The sequence below is a fragment of the Cottoperca gobio genome, chromosome 22 (genome assembly GCF_900634415.1).
Source record: "Cottoperca gobio chromosome 22, fCotGob3.1, whole genome shotgun sequence".
NCBI lineage: Eukaryota > Metazoa > Chordata > Actinopteri > Perciformes > Bovichtidae > Cottoperca > Cottoperca gobio.
Window position 1 is genome coordinate 21968371 of NC_041376.1, and position 27703 is coordinate 21996073.

Here is a 27703-nt window from a genome sequence, read left to right on the forward strand (position 1 = left end):
AAGTCAAAACGGTTAAAGAAGAGAGCCCACCTTGCTTTACGAGAGTTCAGCCGCCTGGCTGAACAGATGTACTCTAGGTTTATGTGGTCTGTCCAGACCACAAATGGCTGCTCTGTTCCCTCCAACCAGTGTCTCCACTCCTCCAGTGCCAGTTTTACTGCCAACAACCCCCTATTCCCAATATCATAATTCCTCTCTGCCGGAGACAGCTTCCAGGAGAAGAAGGCACAAGGATGAACCTTCTGATCATCAGCCGATCGCTGAGAAAGAACTGCCCCCACATCGGTGTCCGAAGCATCCACCTCCACGATAAACTGGCGAGTGGGATCTGGGAATATGAGAATGGGAGCTGAAGTGAAACGTAACTTCAATTTACAGAAGGCCTCCTCTGCCACAGGGGACCATCGGAAGAGCACTTTCTGGGAGGTGAGGGTGGTGAGGGGAGCTGCCACCGAGCTGTAATTATGGATGAACCTCCGGAAGAAGTTGGCAAAACCCAGGAAACGTTGAAGCTCCTTTCGTGTGGAAGGAGACAACCAGTCAGTGACAGCCTTGGTCGGGTCCATCTGGATGCTACCTGCGTTGACGATGAATCCCAGGAATGATACTTCTGAGGTGTGGAATTCACACTTTTCAGCCTTCACAAACAGACTGTTCTCCAACTGCCTCTGGAGAACTAGGCGTACATGAGTCACATGCTCCTGCTTAGATTTGGAGAAAATCAGAATGTCATCCAGGTATACAAAGACACATACGTTGAGCAGATCCCGAAGAATATCATTGACTAATCCCTGGAAGACTGCAGGAGCATTGGTGAGATCAAATGGCATGACTAGATATTCATAATGTCCAATAGGAGTATTGAAGACCGTCTTCCACTCGTCCCCCTCCCTGATTCTCACCAAATGGTAAGCGTTGCGGAGGTCGAGCTTGGAGAACATAGTAGCACCTTGGAACAGTTTGAAAGCAGAGGACACTAACGGGAGAGGGTACCGGTTCTTGATGGTGATGTTATTGAGTCCTCTGTAGTCGATGAATGGACGCAGGGTCTTGTCCTTCTTTCCCACGAAGAAAAACTCAGCTCTGGCTGGAGACGAAGATGGTCGGATAATTCCTGCAGCCAAGGAGTCATTGATGTACCTCTCCATGGCCTTAGTCTCAGGAACCGATAGCGAGAAGAGTCAACCTCTGGGAGGGGAAGTACCTGGACACAGGTCAATAGCGCAGTCATAGATTCGATGTGGTGGCAAGGTGGTGGCCTGGGTCTTATTAAACATCTCCTTAAAATCCAGATAATCCTTGGGATAATCCCTCCAGAAGATCTGGAAACTCAGAGGTGACAGGCAGACTAGGAGTAGATGGGGTTGCAGACTTAAGACAGACAGCATGACAATGAGCACTCCACTGTAATATAGTTCCTGAAGACCAATCTATGTGTGGATTATGTCTCCTTAGCCAAGGAAACCCCAAAATTGCAGGCTGATGTGGAGCATGGATATGGTGAAAGGTGAGACTCTCGCTGTGATTACCTGATAAGGTCATCTGGAGTGGAGTCGAGCGGTGTGTAACCCTGCAGAGTAGACGACCATCTTGTGCTGTGGCATTAATGGGCCTCCCCAGAGCCTCCCGACCTAGTCCCAGCTGAGAGGCAAGAGTCATGTCCAAAAGACTAGCATCAGCACCAGAGTCAATGAGGACAGAAACTGTGTGTCTTTTGCCCAGGCAATATAGCTGGGCCTGTGTCAACGGTCGAGAGGGCATTTCCAAGTTAGTAAGTCGGCTCACCAGCGCCCTCTGGATGACTGGTGAGCCCTGTCTTTTACAGGACAGGAGGAAACAAAATGACCATCCTGACCGGAGTACAAACAACTGTTCTCCCGCAGGCGGGACTGTCGTTCTGCCGTGGACAACTGAGTCCATCCAAGCTGCATTGGCTCTGGAGAGCCGGAGAGAGTGTCGGTAACCTGCTCAGTAGCATGCCCCCGTGAGTGAAAAGATTGATGGAACGGGGCTTGAGGAACAGCAGACCGAACCCTCTCTTGTCTTCGTTCCCGCAGACTTCCATCGATACGGATGGAGAGAGCCACCAGCTCATCCAAATCAGTTGGAAAATCCCTAGCCGCTAATTCATCCTTGATGCGATCTGGTAGAAGGCATCGAGAAGTGAGGCAGAGTTCCAGCTGCTCTCAGCTGCGGAACTCGATGGAGTAATCAGATACCACTCTCACTCCCTGCTTCAGGTCGAGCAGCCCTCGAGCGACCACTATTCCAGACGTCACATGATTGAAAACCCTCCGCAGCTCCTTAGTGAAGAGTTTGACGAAGAAGCAGGCTGGAGATCCTTTCTCTCACTCGGCAGTTCCCCAGTCCTTAGCCCTGCTTGTGAGCAGAGAGACAATATATGCCACCCGGGATCTCTGTGGGGAAGGCGGAGGGTTGGAGCTCAAAAACCAGAGAACACTGCACGAAGAATTCCCGACACGAACCAGGAACGCCAGAATAGCGCTCAGGTGGAGGTAGGCGTGCATCTGACGGCGGAGAAGTGTGGACCGGAGATCTTGAGGCAGCAGTAGTATCCGGACTCCGGGCCGTAGTGGAGAGATTCGTGACGTGGTCCTGGAGAGACGCAAAGCTACACTCGTTGCGAAGAGACATCGCCTGCATAGCCTCCGTAATGAAGATCAGCTGTTCCTCATGGCGTATCATCTCGACTGTTGTCGGCGGCACTGTCTGGGATGGTGCTGAGTCGGCTGGGTCCATGTTGGCCAGATTGTACTGTAAGGTTCGCTGGAACCGACAGAAGTGAACCCAAAAGCACGACACAGAGACAGGCAGAATACAATATAGTTCAGTTTACTCAGTAATCCAGGCAGGGTCAAATACCGGTAAATCAGTCCAAAAGGCAAACAAATCCAGTAAGGGGCAGGCAAAAGTGGGAGACACCTGGTATATATCCTCTGAGAGAACTAATGAGGGAATGAGAAGCAGGTGAGGAGGTGGGCTGTGGAAACCAGGTGAGGGGAATAAGTTGATTGCAGGCAGTGAGGATGAACCAGGATCTGAAATGAGAATTACTGACAAGGTAAAACCAAATGAAAACAAACTAATGTTGGAACGCGTGACATTATGATTCAAACAAGCTTACTGTTACTTACTGTTAAATTGTAAAAATGTATAAGATATGTATGTTATTGTGAGTCTGATACTACTGTTTTACTATGTTCTATTTGCATTTAGTATTTCATTCTTTTCAAAGCACCTTATGTATGCTTGGAAGTGTTGAGGATATTATAATCAGGGCTACTTACTGGTAATGTGGTGAATACTGTTTTATTATATTCATCTTTTTTTCTACATTAGTGGACATGGACCTTTTGGGAAAAAAACTCATGTCTCCTTGGTTTTAAAGATGCAAGATTTTGCACATTTGTGTGAATCGTTGTAGGTATAGCTTTCCTACTGTTTTGTTTGGACTGGTTGCTTTCTGTAATGAATTAAGGTGATACAAATAAAGTGAAAAAAGGGGATACACGTGACTAGTTCATTTCATGTATTAGTAACAATTAACACTACTGTAAGTAAGTGTTATTTGTAGTGATTCATTGACAAAGTATTGTGTGGCCCACAAACCCCCAGTGATTTTCCTATTGGGCCCACTTGCTAATGAAGTTGAATAGCCCTGATCTACAGTTTCCAGCATTTTTTTTTGCCTCGTAAAATGACAAAATACGGCCGCCACATTGCATTTCTCATACTTTTGAGGGTACAAAACTACATTTTTGCATCAACTGTATATCATCGTATCTCCGTTTTTAATGGGTCGATTTGCATGAAATCTGGATGACATTAACTTGGCCTCCAGCACCACCGTAAGGAATCTCGGCATTATCTTTGATCAGGATATGTCCTTTAACTCACACATAAAACAAACTTCAAGGACTGCCTTCTTTCATCTATGTAACATTGCAAAAATAATCACATCCTGTCTCAAAAACAATGCAGATAATCTAGTCCATGCATTTGTTACCTCAAGGCTGGATTTCGGCAACTCATTATTATCAGGTTGTCCCAAAAAATCACTTAAAACTTTTCAGTTGATCCAAAATGCTGCGGCACATGTATTGACAAGAACTAGGAAACAGGATCATCATCACTCCTGTATTAGCTGCTCTGCACTGGCTCCTGGTAACACACAGAATCGAATATAAATCCTTGTCCTGACCTACAAAGCAATTAATTTTCAGGCTCCTTATTTTAAATATCTCATAGTACATTATAACCCAACTAGAGCATTGCGCTCCCAAAATGCAGGGTAACTTGTAGTTCCTAGAGTCTCTAAAAGTACAATCCGAGCCAGAGCCTTCAGCTATCAAGCTCCTCTCCAGTGGAACCAGCTCCCAGTTTGTGTTCGGGAGGCAGACACCCTCTCCACATTTAAGAGCAGGCTAAAGACTTTCCTTTTTGATAAAGCTTATAGTTAGGGCTTGCTCAGGCTTTCCTTGGACCAGCCCCTAGTTAGGCTTAGACTGCCGAGGGACTAACACCTCTCTCCTCCTCTCCCTCTCTATCTGTATACATTCATGTCCCTTAAATGTTATTAACTCAGCATCCGGGGCATCATCCCCGGAGTTTCTGTGTCTCTCCTCTTGCAGGTTGCCACTATTAAAGGTTATGTCTGTATCATGAATTGTGGCTGTGCCTGTTGCCCTAGTCCGGCCTGACACCCACGTTAATATTTATTTTATATAAATGTATTCTTTGGAGGCACCGGGATTTTAACATCATCCTGGATCAATCTGTTTCATATACTATCACATCATCATTTCTATCACATGGATTGTCTCCGTTGTATTTTTACTATGTTATTTATTCTCAACACACGTCATCTATTGCACGTCTGTCCATCTTGGGAGAGGGATCCCTCCTCAGTTGCTTTCCCTGAGGTTGCTAACATTTTCCCCCTTTAATTGTGGGGTTTCTTTTAGGAAGTTTTTCCTTCTGTGGTGCGAGGGTCTAAGGACAGAGGGTATTGTATGCTGTACAGTCTGTAAAGCCCACTGACAAAATGTATAATTTGTGATATTGGGCTATATAAATACATTTGATTTGATTTACATCAATGAGATGAGTGGGAGGAAAAGGTCGAAGGAGGGACAGGTGGCGGGCGACAGCCCAGAAGAGAGGGTGACCTCCTGGTTCACTCACTTCCGAAATCTCCTGGGAACACACCTGACAGTGGATGGACCTGAGGAAGTGATACCTGTAGTCCTCACGAATCTCGCTATTGACGATGGTCCCCCCAGTCAGGGAGTTTGCCAAAGTGAAATCCACAATGAAGCAGGGAAAAAGTGCTGGGCCGGACGGCATCCCTCCAGAGGTCTGTAAGAACTGTGATCTTGACGACATCATCCTGGAGTTCTGCAACCGCGCCCATATGACAAACAGCCAGCCTGATATGTGGTCTCTCTCTAACATCATCGCAGTGCCTAAGTCCTGAGATCTCTCGAAGGCAGACAACTACCGTGGCATAAGTCTTACTTGTGTCATTGCAAAAATGTACAAACGCATGATACTGAACCGGATACGGAGCGCCACCGACTCCCACCTGAGAGAGAACCAAAACGGTTTCCGAGAGAAGAGGACCACTGTGACCCAGATCTTGGCCTTGAGGAGAATCATCGAGGAGGTTAAGAAGAACAACCTGCGGTACTGTGCTTCATCGATTTCAAAAAGGCGTTTGACTCGATACACAGAGGCTTGATGATGAGGATACTCAAGGCCTACGGTGTTCCTTCCAATTTACTTCGGGCCATAGGGACCATGTACAAGGGTACAAGAGGAAAGGTGGTAACCCCAGATGGCAACACTCATGAGTTTGACATTCTGGCTGGAGTGTTGTGTTCTTCCTCTTCATCATAGTCCTAAACTATGCGCTCAGGAAGGCCATCAGTGGACGGGAGCTAGAACTCGGCCTCACAATAACACCTAGGAGGTCGAGACGACACCCCGCTCTAGTCCTAACGGACATGGACTATGCGGATGACATCAGTCTGCTCTCTGACCTCGTAGAGCAAGCACAGGAACTCCTGGGCAGAGTGGAGACAGAGTGCGCCAAGGTTGGCCTTCAGCTAAATGCCAAGAAAACTGAGTTCATAACGTATAACATTCCCCCGGACCATCCACCTCTAAAAACAACAGGAGGCACTGCTCTAAAGGAAGTCAATGATTTCAAATACCTGGGATCGTGGGTCAACTCGTCCGAGCAAGACCTTAAAGTGAGGAAGGCGCTTGCATGGAGGACCCTGAACGGCATGACCTGTGTGTGGAACTCCAACCTCCCCCGACAAATGAAACTCAGTTTCTTCCATACAACAGTGAAGTCTGTTCTCCTGTATGGCAGTGAATGCTGGACCCTGAAGCACACCCTGCAGAAATCCCTAGATGGATGCTACACGAGAATGCTGCGTGTGGTACTTAGCATCAACAAGGATGAGCATGTCACCAACACGCACTTGTATGGGGCGGTTATAAGGGTGAGAAAACAGCAGTCAGGGGAATGAGGCTGGCAACAGAGACACCAAGAGCTGCCAGCCAGCAAACTTGTGCTGTGGGAGCCAACACACGGGCACCGATCACGAGGGCGTCCCGCAATAACATACGTGGATGTACTCAGGAAAGATGCGGGAGCAGAAAATACTGGCGAGCTAGCCAGATGCATGGAGGATCGGGTTGACTGGAACCACCAATGGAGGGCCCGTCTGAGGACGAAGTAGTAGTAGTAGTAGTAGTAGTAGTAGTAGTAGTAGTAGTAGTAGTACATAGTGCAGGGGTCGGGAACCTATGGCTCCCGAGCCATATATGGCTCTTTCGATGACGCAATATAGCTCGCTGACATTTTTTAACATGATTAACAAGTAATAAATCATTATACTGTCATTTTAATGTAAAACATTTAGCAGCAGATATTCTTTTTGTTCTCCCCTCTCCTTTTCTCCGCTCTGTCTCTGACTGTAGGTTAAGGTGTGTTCACACGTGTGTGTGTGTGTGTGTGTGGTGTGTGTGTGTGTGTGTGTGTGTGTGTGTGTGTGTGTGTGTGTGTGTGTGTGTGTGTGTGTGTCGGCAGTGAAGCCCCGCCCTTCGCAAAACCGAGCAGAGGAGAAACTGGACAAAGCAAGCAGTAGACTGCTTATGTGTATATATATATGTATATATGTATGTATATGTATATATATATATGTATGTATATATATATATATATATATATATATATATATATATATATATATATATATGTGTGTGTGTGTGTGTATATATCTATCTGTTGTATATCTCTATCTCTCTATGTGTGTATGTCTATATGTTATCTGTGTATATTGTATATATCTATGTGTGTGTGTCTCTATATGGTGTGTGTCTCTCTCTATTCTGTGTGTCTCTCTGTATCTCTTCTATGTGTCTCTGTATGTGTGTGTGTGGTCTTCTCTTCTCTCTTCTCTCTCTCTGTCTCTGTCTCTGTCTCTCTCTCTGTCCTCTCTCTTTCTGTCTCTGTCTCTCTCTCTGTTCTCTCTTCTGTCTCTCTCTCTGTCTCTCTCTCTCTCTGTCTCTCTCTCTTCTCTCTGTCTGTCTCGTCTCTCTCTCTCTGTCTCTTCTCTGTTCTCTGTCTCTCTCTCTCTCTCTGTCTCTGTCTCTGTTCTGTCTCTCTGCTGTCTCTGTCTCTGTCTCTCTCTGTCCTCTCTCTCTGTCTCTCCCTCTCTCTCTCTCTGTCTCTGTCTGTCTCTCTGTTCTCTATCTTATGTCTGGTTAATCTTATCTATCTCTCCTGTATCTCTATGTATATTATATGTATTCTATGTCTATATCATATTATATATATCATGTATCGTCGCCTTGTATAGGTATATTATATGTCTTCTCTCTCTCTTGTTCTCTCTTCTTTTGTCTTCTCTATATATTGTCCTATCTTGTGATCCTCTCTGTGTGTCTATTCTATCGTTCTCTTTGTGTCTCATATCTCTATCTCTGTTCTGTCTGTGTGTGTATCTCTTCTTCCTCTATCTCTATCTCATTCTCTTATATGTTCTGTCTCTATATGTATATGTATATATATGTGTATATATATGTGTATATATATGTAATTTAAAAGACCTTGAGAAGTACTAATAGTTGCAATATTGGCTTTTATTTCGCAACATTTCATCTTTATTTGCAACAAGGTGACTTGGCATTGTATGTAGGTCATACAAAGAAGACCATTTCTATTGGTGCTGTTTAGTTAGGGTTGATTATAGATGATTAGATGATGCATTATTTTAATTTGGCTCAATGTGTGTGTGTGTGTGTGTGTGTGTGTGTGTGTGTGTGTGTGTGTGTGTGTGTGTGTGTGTGTGTGTGTGTGTGTGTGTGTGTGTGTGTGTCCTCCAGTTTCATACAGTGTATGACACTACTCTTCTCACATGTCGGATTAATCTTCAAGGTGTTCCAACTACAACTACTAAGATAAATTGAAACATGTGGAAACTGTTGTGGCTCTGGGACAGTTTACAATGAGGCGACGACATGAATCTGAATCAGAGGGCTGTGCCACACACTGGATGTTGCAGTACCTGCTGGAGACCAACAGAGGTCCACATAGTTCACAGATTACATTAAACCCTTCAAACATGCCAATGTGAGGGATGACTGCATATTTTAGTCACTTCATAGGTCAGAGAAAGAGTACAACAAAGCAGAGAAGTAGTCGCTGTATAGACAGTTTCTTTGTTTAAAAGCTTAAGTGCTTAAAAGCACACAAGGTGAGGACAAGAGCAAGAGTTAAACAGATACTTTCATGTTGTTGCTCTTTCGTTAGAAGCAGATACTGCACGTTGAGCTTCTTAACTGTTTCATCAATGATCCCATTGTATTGTCATATCTTGTTGATACTAACTGTTATACTTTTAGCAGTAGGTTTTTATTGTTAACTGATACAGTCAGATTAGCTAATAATTGTGATTGCCAACATGTTTGTACAGTAAAGATTTTAAATAAAGATTGTTAGTTATAGATTACATTGATTCATTAGTGTTTTACCTGTTGGGAAGTGTTCATTGATCGACCAGTTATCCACCTGCAGCGTAGCATTTCCACCATTCCTGGTGAAGCGAACAACATGATACTTCCCATCATTCACTGGGGTACTGCTCTCCTGCACACTGATGTCCACTGTGCCAATATTGAATGTTACTCCAATTTTGCCTTGTTGCTGAAATGAGAAAACAAAAGTATTCATTTATATCATTCAAACTTACATTTGCACTTGTCAGCAAAACACACCTAGCTATCACTTTTTGTATTTACTTGCCCATGTATGTTATGATTCTTTTATTGAACTATTTTATTTGCAGTAATATGCAATCGGTGACCAAATACTAATGAAAAGCAGGTTAATCAGTCCGACAGTTAATACAGATCCATTGGTTTTAACTAGATGGTGAATCAGAAAACAAATACAATCTGTAACCTGGGAGTAATACACTTGAGCTGATTCTGTTATTTGTCCTGGTAGAAAGCTGTGGTGTCAAAACAGTCCGATCAGCTGCATCAAGATATTTCCAAAAGAGGGGTGGAGGAGTTTTTAAAAAGACTTCTGCAAAGTGTGGGTCAAGCAAAGTAAGCGAGGAATGATCAAATAAAGGAATTGGAATGTAAGTTAAGACTAGAATCTCTATCAGCTGATAAGCATCAGCAGATAGTGGAGATGCTATAGGAAAAGTTGTTATTAAGGATGCTGAACTTAGAAACAGGTAAGCATAAGGAAGAACCTATAAACCTATAAATATGTTAAACCAGTGTCTGCAAAATGATATGCTACTTCTGTAACTAAGGCCTGAAAAGAAATAGGGTGAAAAAATGTAAATGTGAAATCAGCATTCTGAGGCACAAAATTGAGCCGTTTTTTCAAGTATTTGAAATAAAAGCTGCTTTGTGCTCTCGCCACTGTTTTCTTTCTCAACCTCTTCTCTCTGCTGCACATTAGAATGGCTGGTAGTGAAACTCTATCCTTTCAGTCTAACACACTGACCGCCTCACGTAGCATTGAGTCATCAGACACTTGCAGCACACAGTAAAAGGTACTGCAGTTAGACACCAAAACAAAGGAAAACTGAGACATTACTAAACATAATTGAGACCAGCAGAGTGTGTGTGAGTACTTACTATGTGCAGCATAAGATAGTCCCCCAGACCAGGTGCACTGTCAATCCGGACCAGAATGCCATCTTTCAGAGAGGTGCTGAAGCCGACGGTCAGCCTGTCCGTCCTGGTGCTCGGTCTCTCATTGGCTGGCCAATTGAATGTAATGAGGCCTCCTCCTTTGCCAAAGATGTATGTTGTCCCAGCTGAACGGAGCAGGAGAACAAAATATTAATGATAAGCTCAACTGTTAACTAATGTAATTAACTAATGACATATAGTGGTAAGGTTCTGTAACAGGACATTAAGATTACCACAATAAATAGTTTTAGGCCTGTTAAGGATGTAATGTTTTCCTAACTAGTTTTCGTAGCAGTGGTGGTTCCACAATGTTTGGTCCATTGTTTTGCAAACCAGTTTTATCTATGCCAGGCGTACTTCAGTGTTTGGCGAATGAAAAGTGTGTCTCCTCATGTCGTTAAGATGAGAGCTAATTAGCTGTCAGCAGCTGATGGCCAGCAGAGTCCTGCGGTGTGTTGTGTGTATGTATGTTTGCTTAGTAAATTACAAACTGAACCGAGCGCTGACTACAACAGAGCACATCTTCTCATGTCAGCAGGAGGAGAGCTCGCTGTTAAAAGCCAGTACGTCGTACAGTAAGTGGTAATGGTTACAAAGTTTATTAGTGGACCTACTAATCCATGACAACCTGGAGGCAGAGTTGCAGTCCGATACGCTTCTCTGCACTACCAACCGGGCAGTCACCCACTCAAATCCCCATAGTGACTATGTCTGCCCCACAGCCAATATAATAAAATCAAAAGTAAACAGAAGAGGAATTATACATAAAAAAAACCAAATCAAACACAGGGTGGCTGTGGCTTAGGAGGTAAAGTGAACATCCACTGGTCGTAGGGTTAATGGTTCGATCCCTGGCAGTCTACATGTTGAAGTGTCCTTAGGCAAGTTACTGAACCCTGCATTGTACCCCAAAGTAACTCTGGATGACATTCATTTGACCTCCAGCACCTCAAATCTTTGATCAAGATATGTCCTTTAACTCACATATAAAACAAACTTCAATGACTACCTTCTTTCAGTGTGGGCCACTGTTGTTGCTCCATTTACAAAACAATCAACTTTTTGCAACAGCAAACTCTTCAGACATCCAATTATTATGTAGGTCATGGGGCAATCTTCACAGAACCCCGATCACACAGAGTACGGTGTCAGGCTGGGTAGAAAACTTTAGTCGCAGCGCCAATTTTCTGGAAAACTTCAATCCAAAACGTTTAAACAGTAGCACGTTCCCACAACATATGACGATATGAGCCTTTATTAGAAAAACATTTCCAACAACTACTGTCTGGTCTAAACCCCACCATTCAAAACCTATTTAGAGTTCAATGCTACCTACAGCATGTAAAGTTTTGAGCTGAGATAGATTCAGTGACACATTCTTGGAGACAAATGGAGCTCTTCTTCAGACCTCAATCCATTCCTCATTTGTTTTACTATCACGAAGATTCAGATCTGTCCTTGTCTCTCTTTCCCTCTATAATAATAATAATAATAATAATAATAATAATACTAATACTAATAATTTTATTTATAAGCGCACTTTTCATTTGCGTAAGCAAAACTCAAAGTGCTACAGGGTAAAAACAATGAGCAAAATATACATTATTTTTTTTTTTATAAAAACATTTGATAGACAGACAAGACAACACTTTAAAATGGTTAAAGTCTAGCACAATGCTCTGTTAAAAAGATGTGTTTTTAGGCCTGTTTTAAAAGCATCCACAGTCTGTGGCGTCCTCAGATGTTCAGGGAGACCATTCCACAGTCTGGGAGCGGCAGAGCAGAAGGCGCGATCTCCCATGGTTTTGAGCTTGGTCCTGGGGGGAAGGAGGAGATTAGCCTTTACAGAATAGAGGTTTCTTGTTGATGTTTGTGGGGTGAGCAGTTCTCTGAGGAAGGATGGAGTATTTCCGTGAATGCACTGATGGGTGTAAAGGGAGATTTTATAATCAATACTGAGTGAGACCGGGAGCCAGTGCAGTGATTTGAGGATGGGTGTGATGTGTTCGTACTTTCGCACTCTCATCAGTATCCTAGCAGCGCTGTTCTGGATGTATTGCAGCTTCTGGATGTTTTTGCTAGGAATCCCAATGAGAAGTGCGTTGCAGTAGTCAAGTCTGGAGGAGACAAATGCATGGACAAGCTTTTCAGCATCTGACAGAGAGAGTGTGGGGCGGAGTTTGGCAATATTTTTGAGGTGGTAGAAGGAGTTCTTGCATGTTTGTCTGATGTGGGCCTCAAAGGTCAGGTTAGGATCCATTTTAACATCCAGATTGGTAACTGTTGATGAGAGTGGAATGTTCTGACCGGAGAAGGTGATGCAGGTTATGGAGGAGGACTGGACCTGATGTGGGGTGCCAACTAGAAGGGCTTCGGTTTTAGAGGTGTTTAATTGGAGGAAATTGTGCTTCATCCACGCCTCTATCTCCTCCAGGCAGGTGGTTAATGTGGATGATGGCAGAGGTGCAGAGGGGGTTGGGTTAGTTCTGATGTAGAGTTGTGTGTCATCAGCATAGCAATGGAACGATATTCCATGCCGGTTGATGACATAGACCAAGGGGGGACATGTAGATGGTGAAAAGACAGGACAGACAGATCCTTGAGGGACACCACAGGTGACAGAGTCTGTTTGTGATTTTGACACTCCCAAGGTGACATGCTCAATTCTCCCAGTGAGATATGAGGTGAACCAGTTTAGGGCCGAGTGAGAGAGTCCGATTGTGGAGTGAAGACGGTTGAGGAGGATGTCATGATCAACGGTATCAAATGCTGCAGATCAAGGAGGATGAGGAGAGATGGAGATCCGGCATCAGCTGTCATCAGCAGATCGTTGGTGACTCTATGTGTTTGTCTTCTTTCTATCTATGTGAATGGTGTGCTTGAGTTTTGCCTCCTGTGTGTTTGTGTAGTCTGTCCTCCTTCCTCTCCAGGTCTCCATGTGGCTCAGGTCCTATCTGTTTGGCGACACCTGAAGTTGCTTGTCCTCCCGGATCCATCTATCTATAATTTTGTCATCTTGATTTTCCATACTGTAATTTAAGTATGTTGGTCTATTCTGTACAAACGACATCTATTGTATGTCTGCCCATACTGGGACAGCTTTTCCTGATTTTCTCCCATTTCCCCCGTTTGTTTTTCCTTATCCAAACTGAATAAGGGTTGGTTGTCGCATGTTGAATATAGTTAACACAGGAGAGCTTCACTGTGTTGTAATCTAGGCTTTAATACACAGTCGTCCACACATTCAAACACATAGACACACAGGAGGAGGATGCTTTCATGTACACCACCCACGCACCTTTCAGTGCTGAGTATTATCAACATGACTCACTATCTGTGAACAGGAAGAACAACAGGGCGACACAGTAACAGGGCTCAGCATTGTCCCACAAAAATGGTAAATGGACTTACATGTATACAGCACCCTTCTAGTGCACACACACTCACACACAGGTGGCTGTGCTTTCAGGAACAAATTGGGGTTCGGTATCTTGTCAAAATACACTTCAACATGCGGAACGGAGGAGCCGGGGATCTAACTGCCGACCTTCCGATTAGTGGACGACCCGCTCTTCCTCCTCAGCCTCAGATGCCCCAATGCAACAATGCATTGTACACTGCAACACGTGAAACTCAAACACCATCCTCCACATTTGATATTTTAATAATAGAAAATGTTTAATCTGATTTTTTCCATATCCATCTGGATCAGCAACACAATAAACAGTGGCAGTTCTTACAGTCTTTTGGAAGATACCATCATTTTGTTATCATTACAGCATTGTACTAGGCTCTGGTGTCAGGACTATGAATCATTGTCATTATTACATTACATATCATGTACTTTATATACATATATGTATATATATATATATATATATATATATATATATATATATATATATATATATATATATAAATATATATATATATATATATATATATAAATATATATATATATATATATATATATATATATATATTAACTGACAATACGCTAAAAAATAAAGTAATACTTAATAAACACAATGTAGTTTAAATATCATACTAAATTATTTTTATAATAATGGTTACAAGTATGATTTTGCTCCATATTTTCTCCATATGTCTAGCAATGTTACATTTAATTTATCTTATAACATAGGCCTACATTATTTTGTAGCAATTCAAAAGTGAGTTTATGATATGTTTTTATTATGATATCCGTGTAAAATCATATGATGGTGGCTGACAAAGCTGAGCAGACAGAATAATAATAAAAACACCCACATCAGGATGACCACACCCAGGCTGGCCCTCACTACTGTAAGCAAGGCAGTAATCCACACATTAATCAACCGAACCGCAACAACATCAACATCAACATAATTTCAGTACAAATTCACTTCATCAATAAACACAATTTTACTCTGTAAAACCAGCAACACATAATATCATCCTCTCTGTCATCAATTTCAATACAGTATGAGTATATATGCAGTAATGCTGGCAAAGATTAGCGAAACAGTTTTGCAGGCACGGTCGAAAAGAGCAACAATAAGGACTGATATTAACGCGCTACAAACATATCAAGTCAGTGAAGATCATCTCCAAAAATTATTTGTTTTTTGCTTCGAAAACACATGTATAATTAGTGTGAATTCTGAGTTAGATATTAAGTTTTTTCAACAGATCTTTACAGTGTACATCAATAACTACCTTGGGGACCTGATAGTCGCTGTTATACTACTACTACTACTACTACTACTGCTGCTACTACTACTACTACTACTACTACTGGTATTGTTACTACTACCACTGCTCCTGCTATTACTACTACTACTGCTGCTGCTACTACTGCTACTACTGCTACTGCTGCTAATATTAATACTACTACAACTACTACTGATCCTGCTGCTACTACTACTACTACTTTTACTACTAATGCTCCTGCTACTACTACTACTACTGCTCCTGCTGCTACTGCTACTATTACTACCACTACTGCTACTATTACTACCACTACTGCTCCTGTAGCTACTACTACTACTACTACTACTACTACTACTACTACTACTACTACTACTACTCCTACTACTACTGCTGCTGCTACTGCTACTACTACTATTGCTACTGCTGCTATTACTACTACTACTACTGCTCCTGCTGCTGCTGCTACTACTACTACTACTACTTTTACTACTACTACTACTACTTCTACTACTACTACTTTTACTACTACTACTTCTACTACTACTACTTTTACTACTACTACTACTACTACCTATGCCTGTTTTACAGCTGTTCAGTAACTTGACTTCTACAAGGGCTCTTACAATTCTGTGTAGGCATATAGGCTACAAAAATCTCTTCCATTTACAAAAGCAACCAAATAAGCTCAATGAATAAAGTTATCAAGGTCCAGACATCGGGGACCTCAGTGCTAGCTATGGCATTGAACAAACACACTAGTTTGGAGCCAGGAAATAACAGGCGTAAAAAAAGATAAAGACAGTGTTTACCCTAGCACTGGCTTTACAACTACACGAAAACAAAGCCCTACATGTGGACACATTGTATAAAATAATAGTATTTCAAAACTATTTATTATTTTGGGAGTAATAAACTGCCTAATCTGCTGAGTGTGTCATCTAGTCTTTGGCATCTACATGTTGGTTGTCTTGCCAGATGTTGCTCCGTATGACTGCTGCTACACTGGGAAGCATGTCCATGTGAGTGAATGCGACAGTGTATGTGAGAGTGTATGTGTGTGCACGATATAACTGTAAATCCCACAATTTAACAAAAAGCCCACGCAACTAATGATCTCAGACACAAACCTTCGTACCCACAAAAATATTGGCTAGTTAATGCGAATGAGAGAGAGTGAGAGACAGAGTCATACTTCACTTCAGCTCTTAAAGAAAACAAAAAACAAAGATAAACCTAAAAAAAACTTGATATTGAAATGACATAACAGAGGACAACCATCAAGAACAAGAGGTTGGAGGGAAAACTACCTTCAAGATCACAAGAAAGCGGCAACAAAGAAGGACAAGCTAGGACAAGCTAACCAGCTTACCAGAGAGGTAGGGAGCTAACAACAACTGAGAGAAAGCTACCTAACATACAACAAAGCAACACAAAAGGAAGACTCAAAATACTATCTTCCTTCGGTCTGAGTCTGATCAAATAGTGAAATATACACCCATTACAGAAATTGTGGCAAAATATGCTAACTGACTAGCCTGCTAGCTAGCATGTTAATCAACAACAAAGGAGAGCCCCATGGCTGATACAACAGCGGGAACACTCCTCCTCCTCACACTAGAGCACCTAAAGGAGCTAAAAAGTGCACAGGCAAAGAAAACCTTTAAGCTAAAACTTCTAAGCGACAACATAGAAACATTAACAGCAGACTAGAGTCAACAAGGAGACAAGCTGGTCATATAAAACCTATACAGACGACACTCACTCTGGACATAAAGCAATTTGTTCCCAACATAAAGACTACAAATAGAGAGGAATCTGTAATGGCAGACAGATCATCATTGCAGAAGAAGACAATGACAACACTGTGATGATGGACGGAACCATCATGTTTCAAGGTAGCCAGTCTGACCTCAGTCCAATAAGACCTCAGTATTATTAAAGCACTGACATAATCACAAAGCAGCAGCAGCAGCACTAGCAGCAGCACTAGCAGCAGCAGCAGTATTACAGTACAGTTAATTTAGCTGACGCTTTTGTAATACGTGCAAACAATCATGAGGATACAACTTCGAACAGCAAGAATATTGCAGAACAATAGCTTCAAATACGCCAAACAAAAGTGCAACATAATTAAACAATAGAATATGAATTCAACCATTAGCTACAAATAAGCCAAACCAATGTAAGTGCAACATACAAAGAGCAGAATTATTATTAATAATTATTTATTTATTTTCATTCGCTGAGGTGCGGTCAAAACTGGCGGGTTTTCAGTCTGTGACAGAAGGTGTGAAGACTGTCTGCTGACCTGACATCAATGGGGCGCTTGTTCCACCATTTTGGAGCCGGGATAGCAAACAAGCATGTTTTGTTTAAGGGGAATCTTGGTCCCACTTGCAGTGAGGGAGTAGCAAGCCGATTGGCCAATGCAGACCGAAGTGAAGGCGCTGGGATGTATGGTTTGACCATGTCCTGGATGTAGGAGAGGGCTGATCCATTCACAGCACGGTAGGCCAGTAACAGAGTCTTGAAGCAGATTCGGGCGGCCACTGGTAGCCAGTGAAGGGAGCGGAGAAGCAGTGTAGTGTGGGAGAACTTGGGTAGGTTGAAGACCAGTCGGGCTGCTGCATTCTGGATGAGCTGTAGAGGTCGGATGGCACATGTAGGCAGTCCAGCAAGGAGGGAGTTGCAGTAATCAAGGCGTGAGATGGCAAGAACCTGGACAAGAACCTTTGTCACCTTCTGAGTCAGTAGGGGACGTATCCTCCTGATGTTGTACAGAGTCTACAGCAGCGGGCTGTTGCAGCAATGCTGGCAGTGAAGGACAGTCGTCCAGTGTCACAACCAGATTCCTTGCAGTCCTAGTCGGGGAAACAACAGAGGTGCTGAAGTTGATGGTAAGGTCTTGGATGTGACAGCCTTTCCCCGGAAGGAAAAGAAGCTCGTTCTTGTCAAGGTTGAGTTTTAAGTGATGTGCAGCCATCCACCGAGAGATATCAGCCAGACAAGCCGAGATAATAATAATAATAATACATTTTAAAAGACAGAATCAGTTGAGTGTTGTCTGTGTAGCTGTGGTAGGAGAAGCCATGACAGAGCCAATTGAGTTGCTGTACAGAGAAAAGAGGAGTGGACCCATGATGGAGCCCTGAGGTACCCCGTGATGAGTTGACAAGGGTCCGACAGAGCCCCTCTCCAAGTTACCCTGTAGGTGCGGTCCTTTAGATCAGGGGTTCCCAAACTTTCTGTGGCCAAGGCACACCAAAGACCGAGCCAAAATCTCAAGGCACACCTGAGTTCATATCCGGGAAAAATCCCCTCTATAGCACATAGTATCACTGTAATCACTCTGTGAACATTTATTTAGCCTAGTCCTTGTAAGAAGCTATTCTCCTTCACACTAGCAGAGAGCCTTTGATGTGTCACACTCTAATATTTCCCACCATGCGCAAATGGCTAAAACAGGTTCGCTTTGACAGATTTCTTTTTTTTAATGATTGTTTTATTTATATTTAGGCCAAAGCATATAATACCTATTGTTTCTATATTGTGAAATTAGTGTGTAGGACAAAGTACCGATAAAGTACAGTGCTTCCCTGCGCTGCGCAAGGAAGAGGGTCAGGAGCAAAAGACTGGAGAAGGTGAGAGGGGATTGGGTCCAGAGGGCAGGTGTTGGCGGGTTAGAGGTAACGAGAGAAAGATCTTCCATTGAAGAGAGGGGGGGAAAAGATGTTAGAGTGGGTGGAGGTGATGTGGATGGTGAACAGTTGATGTTCGTCCGTAAGTCGGAAAAGGAAGAGCGTATATCAGATGGTAGGGGGATTCAGATTCAGATTAAATTCAATTTCAAATCACAACAGCCTGTACATTTACTTTCACTTTGTATTTATAACAGTTTTATTAATAACAGTTTTATTGTATTTCTAGCATTTATCACTTTATCACTTAATTTTACTTTTTATTTTACGTCTCATTTTAAATGTACATTTGTAATGGAGGGAGGGGGCGTAGATGGATAATTGTTGTATGTCATGTTTGTCATGTAACCCTGTCTTGACAAAGAGAGACGTAGAAGGGAAGAAGGAGGCGGGGGACTGGGAGGTTCAAAAAGATAGAGAATAGTTTTTTGGATTTGGGGAAAGAGGATTGAATTTTTTGTTGGAAGAAGAGATACAGTTTTCGAGGATATAGGTTTGTTAGATTGGGAGAGGGGCAGAGTGTAGGATATGAACATTTATTCAGATATATTAAGTGGGGTTACAGAGGGATTTGAGGTAGAGCAGTTTCTGGTGAATATGAAGTCGAGGTGGTTGCCATCTTTGTGAGTAGGAGGAGAAGGACACAGGGAGAGAGCAAAAGAAGATAAGAGAGATAGTAAGACTTCTCTGACTAGATGTTGAAGTCACCAAGAAGTACGAGCGGAGGGCCATTTTCAGGGATGTTGGACAGGAGAATATCCAATTCCTCCAAAAACTTCCCCAAAGGACCTGAAGGATGGTAACAGCAGCAGTAGCAGCAGCAGCACTAACAGCAGTAACAGCAGCAGCAGTAACATGGGCAGCGCTAACAACAGCAGCAGTAACAGCAGCAGCACTAACAGCAGCAGCACTAACAGCAGCAGCACTAACAGCAGCACTAACAGCAGCAGCGCCCAGGTAGCAGAGGGACCACAATCAGAGGAGCAGGAACAGCACCTTGAAGACCAGGGCACAGTGACCATTATCTATCTCTACAAGAGATAGAGCTGTTGGAGCTGAAATAAATACTCTGTCACTCACCTTCCATTGAGTCTTTGCAGCAGATTAAATATCAGATATGCCAGATGAAAAAAGACTTCAAAACCTCACTGAAACAACTAAGAGGAGAAGTGACTGAGTTACAGGAGGACAGGGAGACTTAAAAGCAGGAGCTCTCAGCAGCTGAGATAAGAGCAGCACCTCAAACATAAAACCATACTCATGCTCAAAGAGCAGCTCCAGAGCCTCACCACCACAGCACAGCAGCACCCCCAGTTCACAGTTCCACTGCCTGCCAACAGTAACACACAACACACTGAGCCAAGACCTTCCTCCAGCAGCCCGCTGCTCCAGCCTCACCCACTACCAGCTGTCAACTCGACATCAGCCCAATACAAGGAGATCCCAGGAGTGACACCAACAAATTAAAGTCACCATTCACAATAAAAACTCTGACTGATGCTGAAAAAATTACAATTGGATTAAATGGACAATTCTTAAATGAAGAAAAAGTCTTTCCTTGAAAAAGGATATGGTGCCCCAGAACAGAACATGCCCTCAATCTGCTCACAAAGTCCAAACTGGGAGAACCAAGCTACATCATTGTGCACACAGGAACTAACAATCTGAGTACACAGCAGGAGAGAGTAGCTGAACCTATGAAGAGGGTGATGCTAAAGGCCACTCAGACTTTCCCAAACATCAAGATCACTGTCTCCACTATCCTGCCCAGAAGAGATTTGCTCTCATGCCCAATATCCACCTGGCACATCACCCCACCTTCAGCCTCCACAGCCTCCATGACCACGTCCACCTCCATAAGGACTTTGTGAGTATCTTTGCTAAGACACTTAAGGATGTAGTCTTAGGACGAAGCCAGGATTGAGCCTCCATGAGCAGCAGACATGACAGTGACCATGTCCCCGGACTACCCCTCTCGCATCGCGGCTATCTACATGGAGCCTTACCATCCTCCATCATCAGTACCTCACCAACAGAGCCACCAACCCAGAACCTGAACCACACCAGCAAGACAGGCCAACACCTCACCCCACAAACACCAGGCCCAACACAGGATAACCATCCCTGCCTCTCAGTTCAACAACCAGCACAGCAGAGCCACGCCGTAGCACTGACAAGCCCACCCACTACCAGTAGAACCTGGGAGCAATCACACACCTCCTCAGTCTCATACGCACCCAACTGATGAGTTAGGTCGCACAAAAAAAATAAAAAAAATTCACATATACAGAAAGAGACTTGTTTTTATGTACAATATATGTTCCTCCCAGTGACTCTAATATAATGAGGAAATATTTCCACATCTCCACACCTAGATCTGCATATTTCAGGCCCAGGGATATGCACTGGATAAATGTACTGGCTCCCGTCCAGACTCAGAAAATAGTAACAGACACATATTTGGACAAAACTTTCCCCAAAACACACTAACCTTCCTTGCCATAATTCTGCACCCCAGGTAAACAAGAATGGAAGATACCTGCTCCAGCTGTGTCAAAGCCTCCGTTTGTACATTGTTAACGGTTTAGAGATGAAGACCCACCTTCTGCTCACCAGTACAGTAGATCACATGGTAACAGATTTAGACCCTCTCTCTCTCTCTCAGTTTATTAACACCTCTGTCTGATCACAGCCAAATTACTGTGTTCATTTAAAGGACAGAAAGTAACCCTTCACAATCAGTAACACGTACAGATGGGCTCCAAACAGTGCACAAGAGTTCCAGAGAGCAATCGGAAACCAACAAATCTAAACACTCTTAGACAGCTTTCTGAACACCACATATAATCACAGTAAAGAAGACATTAATCTGGCAGTTAGAAAAATTAACCAAATATTCATGACTACAGCTCATAAATCCTAACTTAAAAACTCCAGCAACACCCCCAAAACAAAAAGAGACCAATTGGATTAATAAAAAATGGCAACAAAAAGAAAATAACTTAGAAGATGAGACGTGCGCCTCCTTTACTGTGCCATGCTCAAACAATACAAACGTGCACTCAAGATAAAAAAGGCTCAGTACACACTGAAACAACTAACAATAATCAAGGAGTCCATGAACACAGTAACCAGTAACCTGTGGTGTCCCTCAAGGGTCGGTTCTCGGCCCCACTCTGTTCACCCTCTACACTCTGGTGACACCCTTGGTGTCATCAGCCAGGAATACCATTCCATTGCTACGCTGATGACACACAGCTATATATAAAAACCAACCCTATGCCACATACAGCCTCACTGTTGTCATCTTCATCATCATCATCATTATTATCATGAGGAAATAAAACCTTGTATGAAAGAAAACTCCCTTCAATTAAATTGCTCCAAAACAGAGGCTATTTTGGCTGGCACACCACACCAGGTCCAGTCTTCCCTCATAACCCACATCACTTTTTCTGGCCAAGACATCCTCCTATCACCATCAGTTACCAACCTGGGTGTAATATTTGACCCTCATCTGACCTTTGATACCCACATCAAACATCTGTGCAAGACCTCCTTCTACCACCTCAGGAACATTGCAAAACTCCGTCCCATACTCTCCCTGTCAGATGCTGAACAACTCGTCCACGCCTTTGTCTCCTCAAGGTTGGACTACTGCAACGCTCTCCTCATCGGGACTCCAAGCGGGAGCCTTCAGAAGCTCCAATACATCCAGAACAGCGTTGCTAGGATCCTGATGAGGTGCAAAAATATAATCACATCACACCCATTCTCCACAGCCACTACACTGGCTTCCTGTCTCATTCCGGATCAAATACAAAATATCCCTACTCACCTGTCAGTGCATCCCTGGAAATGTCCCTCCCTACCTCAAGGAATTCCTCTCACCACAAACCTCCACACACCTTTTCTTGTTGTTGTTGTTGTCTTCTATTATGTAGCACCTTGGGATTGCTTTTAGCCATGAAAGCCGCTTTACAAATAAAATGTATTATTGTTATTATTATTCAGCAACTCGTTTACCCAACTCTGAAAGTGTTAAATAGCATTAACACAACATTACACAGCCGTCTGTCATATTTCCACGTCACATTACTTATACCGTGTCAGAGCAGCGTCTCCCTGTGAATCTACACAGGATGCATTCAAGCACATTACGGAGTTGTAGGTCACCCACATGTTGGTAGAGCTCAGAGCCCAATACACAATCACTGTAGTTATTAGTGTAAAATTGAAGGATATAAACTTTACTAGTGTAAACACACACTTTGGGTCCTTGTTAACGAGACCACAGAGTCCAACCAAAAGAAGAACAAATAACAAGAATGGAATCCATGTCCTGCCTTCAAAATGTAACAATAAAAATCCTGAAAACAATGCATTGCAAACAAATCCCCAACAGAATCTGACTCACCTGACGTAGTACTGGGAACTAGTAATTTGTCCATGGCTTGATTTTTCAGTCCTCTGCTCAATAGTTATGGTCCTAAAATCACTTCAGATAGAAGAGGAACAACCATAAAAAGAAGTTAAATGCCCCCCCCCCCCCCTTGACTGATGGATGCTACATTACTACTCCATCTACCTCCAAAAGCATTGCCTTTCTCCCCACCACAAACAATTTCCTTCCCTTTGTTCCCTAGGCCACACCCTTACACCTGTGTTCCTGAGGAAACAGATCACCTTATGACCATTGTATCCTCACGCCATCACATCCTGGCAGGACAAACTGTGGTCAGGAAGGGAAGAATAACTGGGTCAACAGTCTGTTTCAAGAGTCTGTGCTGGAACAGCATTGTGGATATAGATGGGTTTCACTGGTGCTAGTGTTGAAGCAGAGAGGTTATTCTCCACCGCTGGAGACCATTTAACCCTTATTCAGAACGCACAACTGTTGTGTTACAAAATATTATTGTCCAGTTATGTTGGTACTTTCATTTCCTTATTCTCATACAGGCAGAAGACTGTTGTGTGTTTCCGAATGAATGCAGTTAACTAAAAAAGCTGCCTAAACAACATTTAGCTTAACTGCCAGTTATGTTTCTTCAGTGGACTAAGAACACAAACACATTGTTGAGCACTCAGGAGAGATGTGGACTGAGCAAGATTCCCAAAGATTCCCACCCTTAAAGCTGATCTCCAAACTTCTTGGACCAACAGTCCACAATCCCCATTATTTCAGGACCTAGAGAATGTTTTTTGCAAGATATAGGGAAGGGAAAGGCCTCGCAGAAATCTGGGATCAGAAATAAAAGCCACACAATTAAGTAAACAAATGAGGAAATACTTGGTTGGTTTGATTCATAACTAGGGCACTAATGACATTCAATGTCACATCTGCTAATGTAAGGCACACTTTGCTACCATTTTTATTGTGCCTTAGAGCACAATGTGTTATGTCCAATTAATATAATGTTCAGCTGGTTTACATTTTTGAGTTGTTTTAAGTAGTTGGCTGCTTTTAGCTTTGAAATGCGCTTTACAAATACAATTTATTATTATTATTATTATTATTATTATTATTACATTTGGGTTTGCAAGTGGTGGCTGCCGGTGAAACAGGTTCCCAGTGTGAGTACCATGACTTATTTCTTTTTTTTAATGCAGCTGTTGTTTTATGTTATTCTGCTTTTATCTAAATGTTCATCTGACAAAAGGCAATTACATTAGTTTAGCTTATTTATTAACTTATTACTTTCCGTTAAACAATATTAGTCTCATACAAAGAGAAGAGATGTATTTCAACATATTTAGTAGAATTTAGTAGAATCATTGTTTTCTGTTTTCATTGCCTTCATGTATCAAATCAAATCAAATCAAATTTATTTGTATAGCCCAATATCACAAATTATACATTTGTCTCAGTGTGCTTTACAGACTGTACAGGTTACGACATCCTCTGTCCTTAGACCCTCGCATCGCACAAGGAAAAACTTCCTAAAAGAAACCCCAAAATTAAAGGGGAAAAAATGGAAGAAACCTCAGGGAGAGCAACTGAGGAGGGATCGCTCTCCCAGGACGGACAGACGTGCAATAGATGTCGTGTGTACAGGATAAACAACATAGTACAAATACAACATTTGACAGAAATTATGTTGTGTTGGAAAAAAAGAAATAGAAAGTATGGATGAATCCAGGAAAATGTCAATAAGGCTTCCCGGTGTCCAGCAGGACCAGGTCAGCAGGCGCTGTCACGATTCATGATCCTGACGTAAACTTTATCAGTGGCAACCTGCCACATGAGAGACAGACACTCCGGGGATGATACCCCGGATGGTGAGTTAGTAACATACATTTACATAAATGCATACAGATAGAGAAGGAGAAGAAGAGAGAGGGAGGGGAGGAGAGAGGAAGAGAAGGAAGAGAGCAGGGAGGTGTCCCCCGGCAGTCTAAGCCTATAGCAGCATAACTAGGGGCTGATCCAGGGCAAACCTGAGCAAGCCCTAACTATAAGCTTTATCAAAAAGGAAAGTCTTTAGCCTACTCTTAAATGTGGAGTGTGTCTGCCTCCCGAACACAAACTGGAAGCTGGTTCCACTGGAGAGGAGCTTGATAGCTGAAGGCTCTGGCTCCCATTGTACTCTTAGAGACTCTAGGAACCACAATTAACCCTGCAGTCTGGGAGCGTAATGCTCTAGTTGGTTTATAAGGTACTATGAGATCTTTAAGATATGCTGGAGCCTGACCATTAATTGATTTGTAAGTCAGGAGAAGGATTTTGAATTCTATTCTGTATTTTACCGGGAGCCAGTGCAGTGCAGCTAATACAGGAGTAATATGATCCCGTTTCCTTGTTCTAGTCAATACACGTGCCGCTGCATTTTGGATCAACTGAAGAGTCTTAAGCGACTTTTTGGGACAACCTGATAACAATGAGTTGCAGTAATCCAGCCTTGAAGTAACAAATGCATGCTCTCTCTAAAGATCAAACTGTGTATGGAGAGAGACTAGGCTGAGAAGAAAGCATATTCAATACTATGTTAACTCCAAGCTCTAGAGCAGCACGGGTAGAAAACAATGACAATCTCTTCTTTTAGAGAAAAACAAGATTCACTCTTTTAATCTTCCAGGAAATAGAAGTACAAAAGCCTTGCGTTCACTCTCATAAATCATTCCACATCTTGAAATGATATTGTTTGTTTTTGTTAAGAAAGTTGGTTTGTCTAGCATGTCTTTGGTTTACACACGTGAGAAATAATTGGAGGACGTCCTCTGCTATAAAAACAAGTTCATTGGGAACAGCCTAAATCTCTGAGGTGGCTGCTGATACTAACACTTCCATTAAAGCAATATTAAGCACCACAAAGACGGAACCTCAGCACAAAATATACAGCTAGGCCTGTGATATTAATATAAATCATTATTCTCACAATTTATTAGCCTTCCTAATATCAGGAACACTCAGATGCAGCATTTCGCTGCTCAAATGACCTGTCCAGTGTGATGCATGGCTGTTTCACCCACCTACAGAAGAATGCCAGCTTCTCCTACCCCTCACTCTTTATTTCTAGCTCTCTTACTTTTTTACCTCATGCACTTGATTTATGCAAAGCTTACACAAACAACAACCGAGACAGACGGGCAAGGTGAAGGTCAACACAACATCCTCCACTTATCGACAGTGTATTACCACAGCTCATTTCACATCAACCTCTCCTTCTTCAAGCTCACCGCTCTGCACCACTTCGGGACGTAGTAACAAGCTGAGAACGATAACATTATATTAAGCCTTTCTCTCCTCCCCCTTTTCAATGTACTGCTATCCAGCCACTCTAAGACCCATCCCATCACAAACAGCAGGAGTAGATGGAGGCCGCTGTGCATAAAGACGCAGCTTTATTGCATGCACTTGGTGCTGATGGCCAGGTAGGGGAGTGGAAGTTGGGCGATCGATGGGAATGATCTAGCAAGCAGCAGGACAAATATAAAGTCCAGTGAAGGGGAAAATAGACTCCCTTTCACCCCGCAGAACTGCTCTGAATGCCTGCCAGCCTGCTCGCTTGTGACCAGATGGCCCTCCTTTATCAATGCCCAGAAAATACCTCCAAGACCCGGCCCCCAATAGACCTGGCACTTGTGCCTGTCACAAACTGACCAGTTTATTCCAAATGTTCATCCCTGAAATTAATTCAAACAACAGAGGTATTTGATGGTATTCACTTGAAGAAATGTGAGATTTCCTTTTATACATTTTCAAATATAAAATACTATTTATACTATTGTTTGGCTGAATAGGATGGTTATTACTGATAGATTTTTTCCATTTTGCCCAGCTAATCAAAAATGTCCAATCCCACAGAGGATGCTGCACAAGTTTCATTTTGTGCATGCGCATATGAACGAACATTCACACGCCTCTCCATGTATCAGACCACACTCCATACTTGGTCCTAATGGGGACTTGAGTCTGTGACTGTCCAGTTCCTAAGCCAAATCCCTACAGACAGAGCTAGTGCCACCCAATGATGATGGCTGTGGTCCGAGCAAGGGTGTCAGAAGTATTGGGCTATGAAGTGGGGAAGGGGCTCATGGCTCGTCATCTTTACGTTTCTGGCCCGATTTGCCATTGTGGCTGGTGGGATCCAATCACAAGATGGTCTCTAGTTGACAATTGTTTACTCACTAAATTTGGAACTTCAAACACAATCACTGTCACTCAATCACACAATCACTCACACAAAAACTTGGACCAAACCCATCTTCTAACTCAACATTTATTTTGATCTACTACACACTTGTAGAGTTCTGAACGCAAAATCAGGCCAGTGGTGTGTTTGTCACGGGCAGCTCGCCCTTAATTAATGGATTGTTTAAATAGAGTCCTAAGAGTCGACATCAGCTCTTTACTTTTGTTTTGAACAGCAGAAACAAACTTCAAACACCGTTACACACAGTGGTGTGTCTACTTTGACAAAAACATATGTGGCCTAGTATAAATGGTTCAAACACTGTCCCATTGATCAGACCACAGAGAAAGTCCAACTCCAATGTAAATTAACTTTCACTTCCTCCAGCTTAAGACATTGTCAATTATGTAAGTTCTAATCAAAATGGCA

General features: G+C 42.8%; 1 protein-coding gene across 6 annotated transcripts in view; it reads right to left on the reverse strand.

The window, feature by feature from the left end:
* The window catches only part of nrxn3a (neurexin 3a), a 200037-nt gene that overhangs the window by 46703 nt on the left and 125631 nt on the right, over positions 1 to 27703 (reverse strand). For all 6 annotated transcript variants that reach the window (XR_003834345.1, XM_029459906.1, XM_029459905.1 and 3 more), the window contains exons 19-20: positions 10195 to 10376; positions 9070 to 9241 (exon numbers count right to left, since the gene is read on the reverse strand). Coding sequence is in view for 5 of the 6 variants with exons in the window: in XM_029459906.1 (XP_029315766.1) it covers positions 9070 to 9241; positions 10195 to 10376 (354 nt within the window). In the remaining variant the exon portion in view is untranslated. The remainder of the gene's footprint in view (positions 1 to 9069; positions 9242 to 10194; positions 10377 to 27703) is intronic.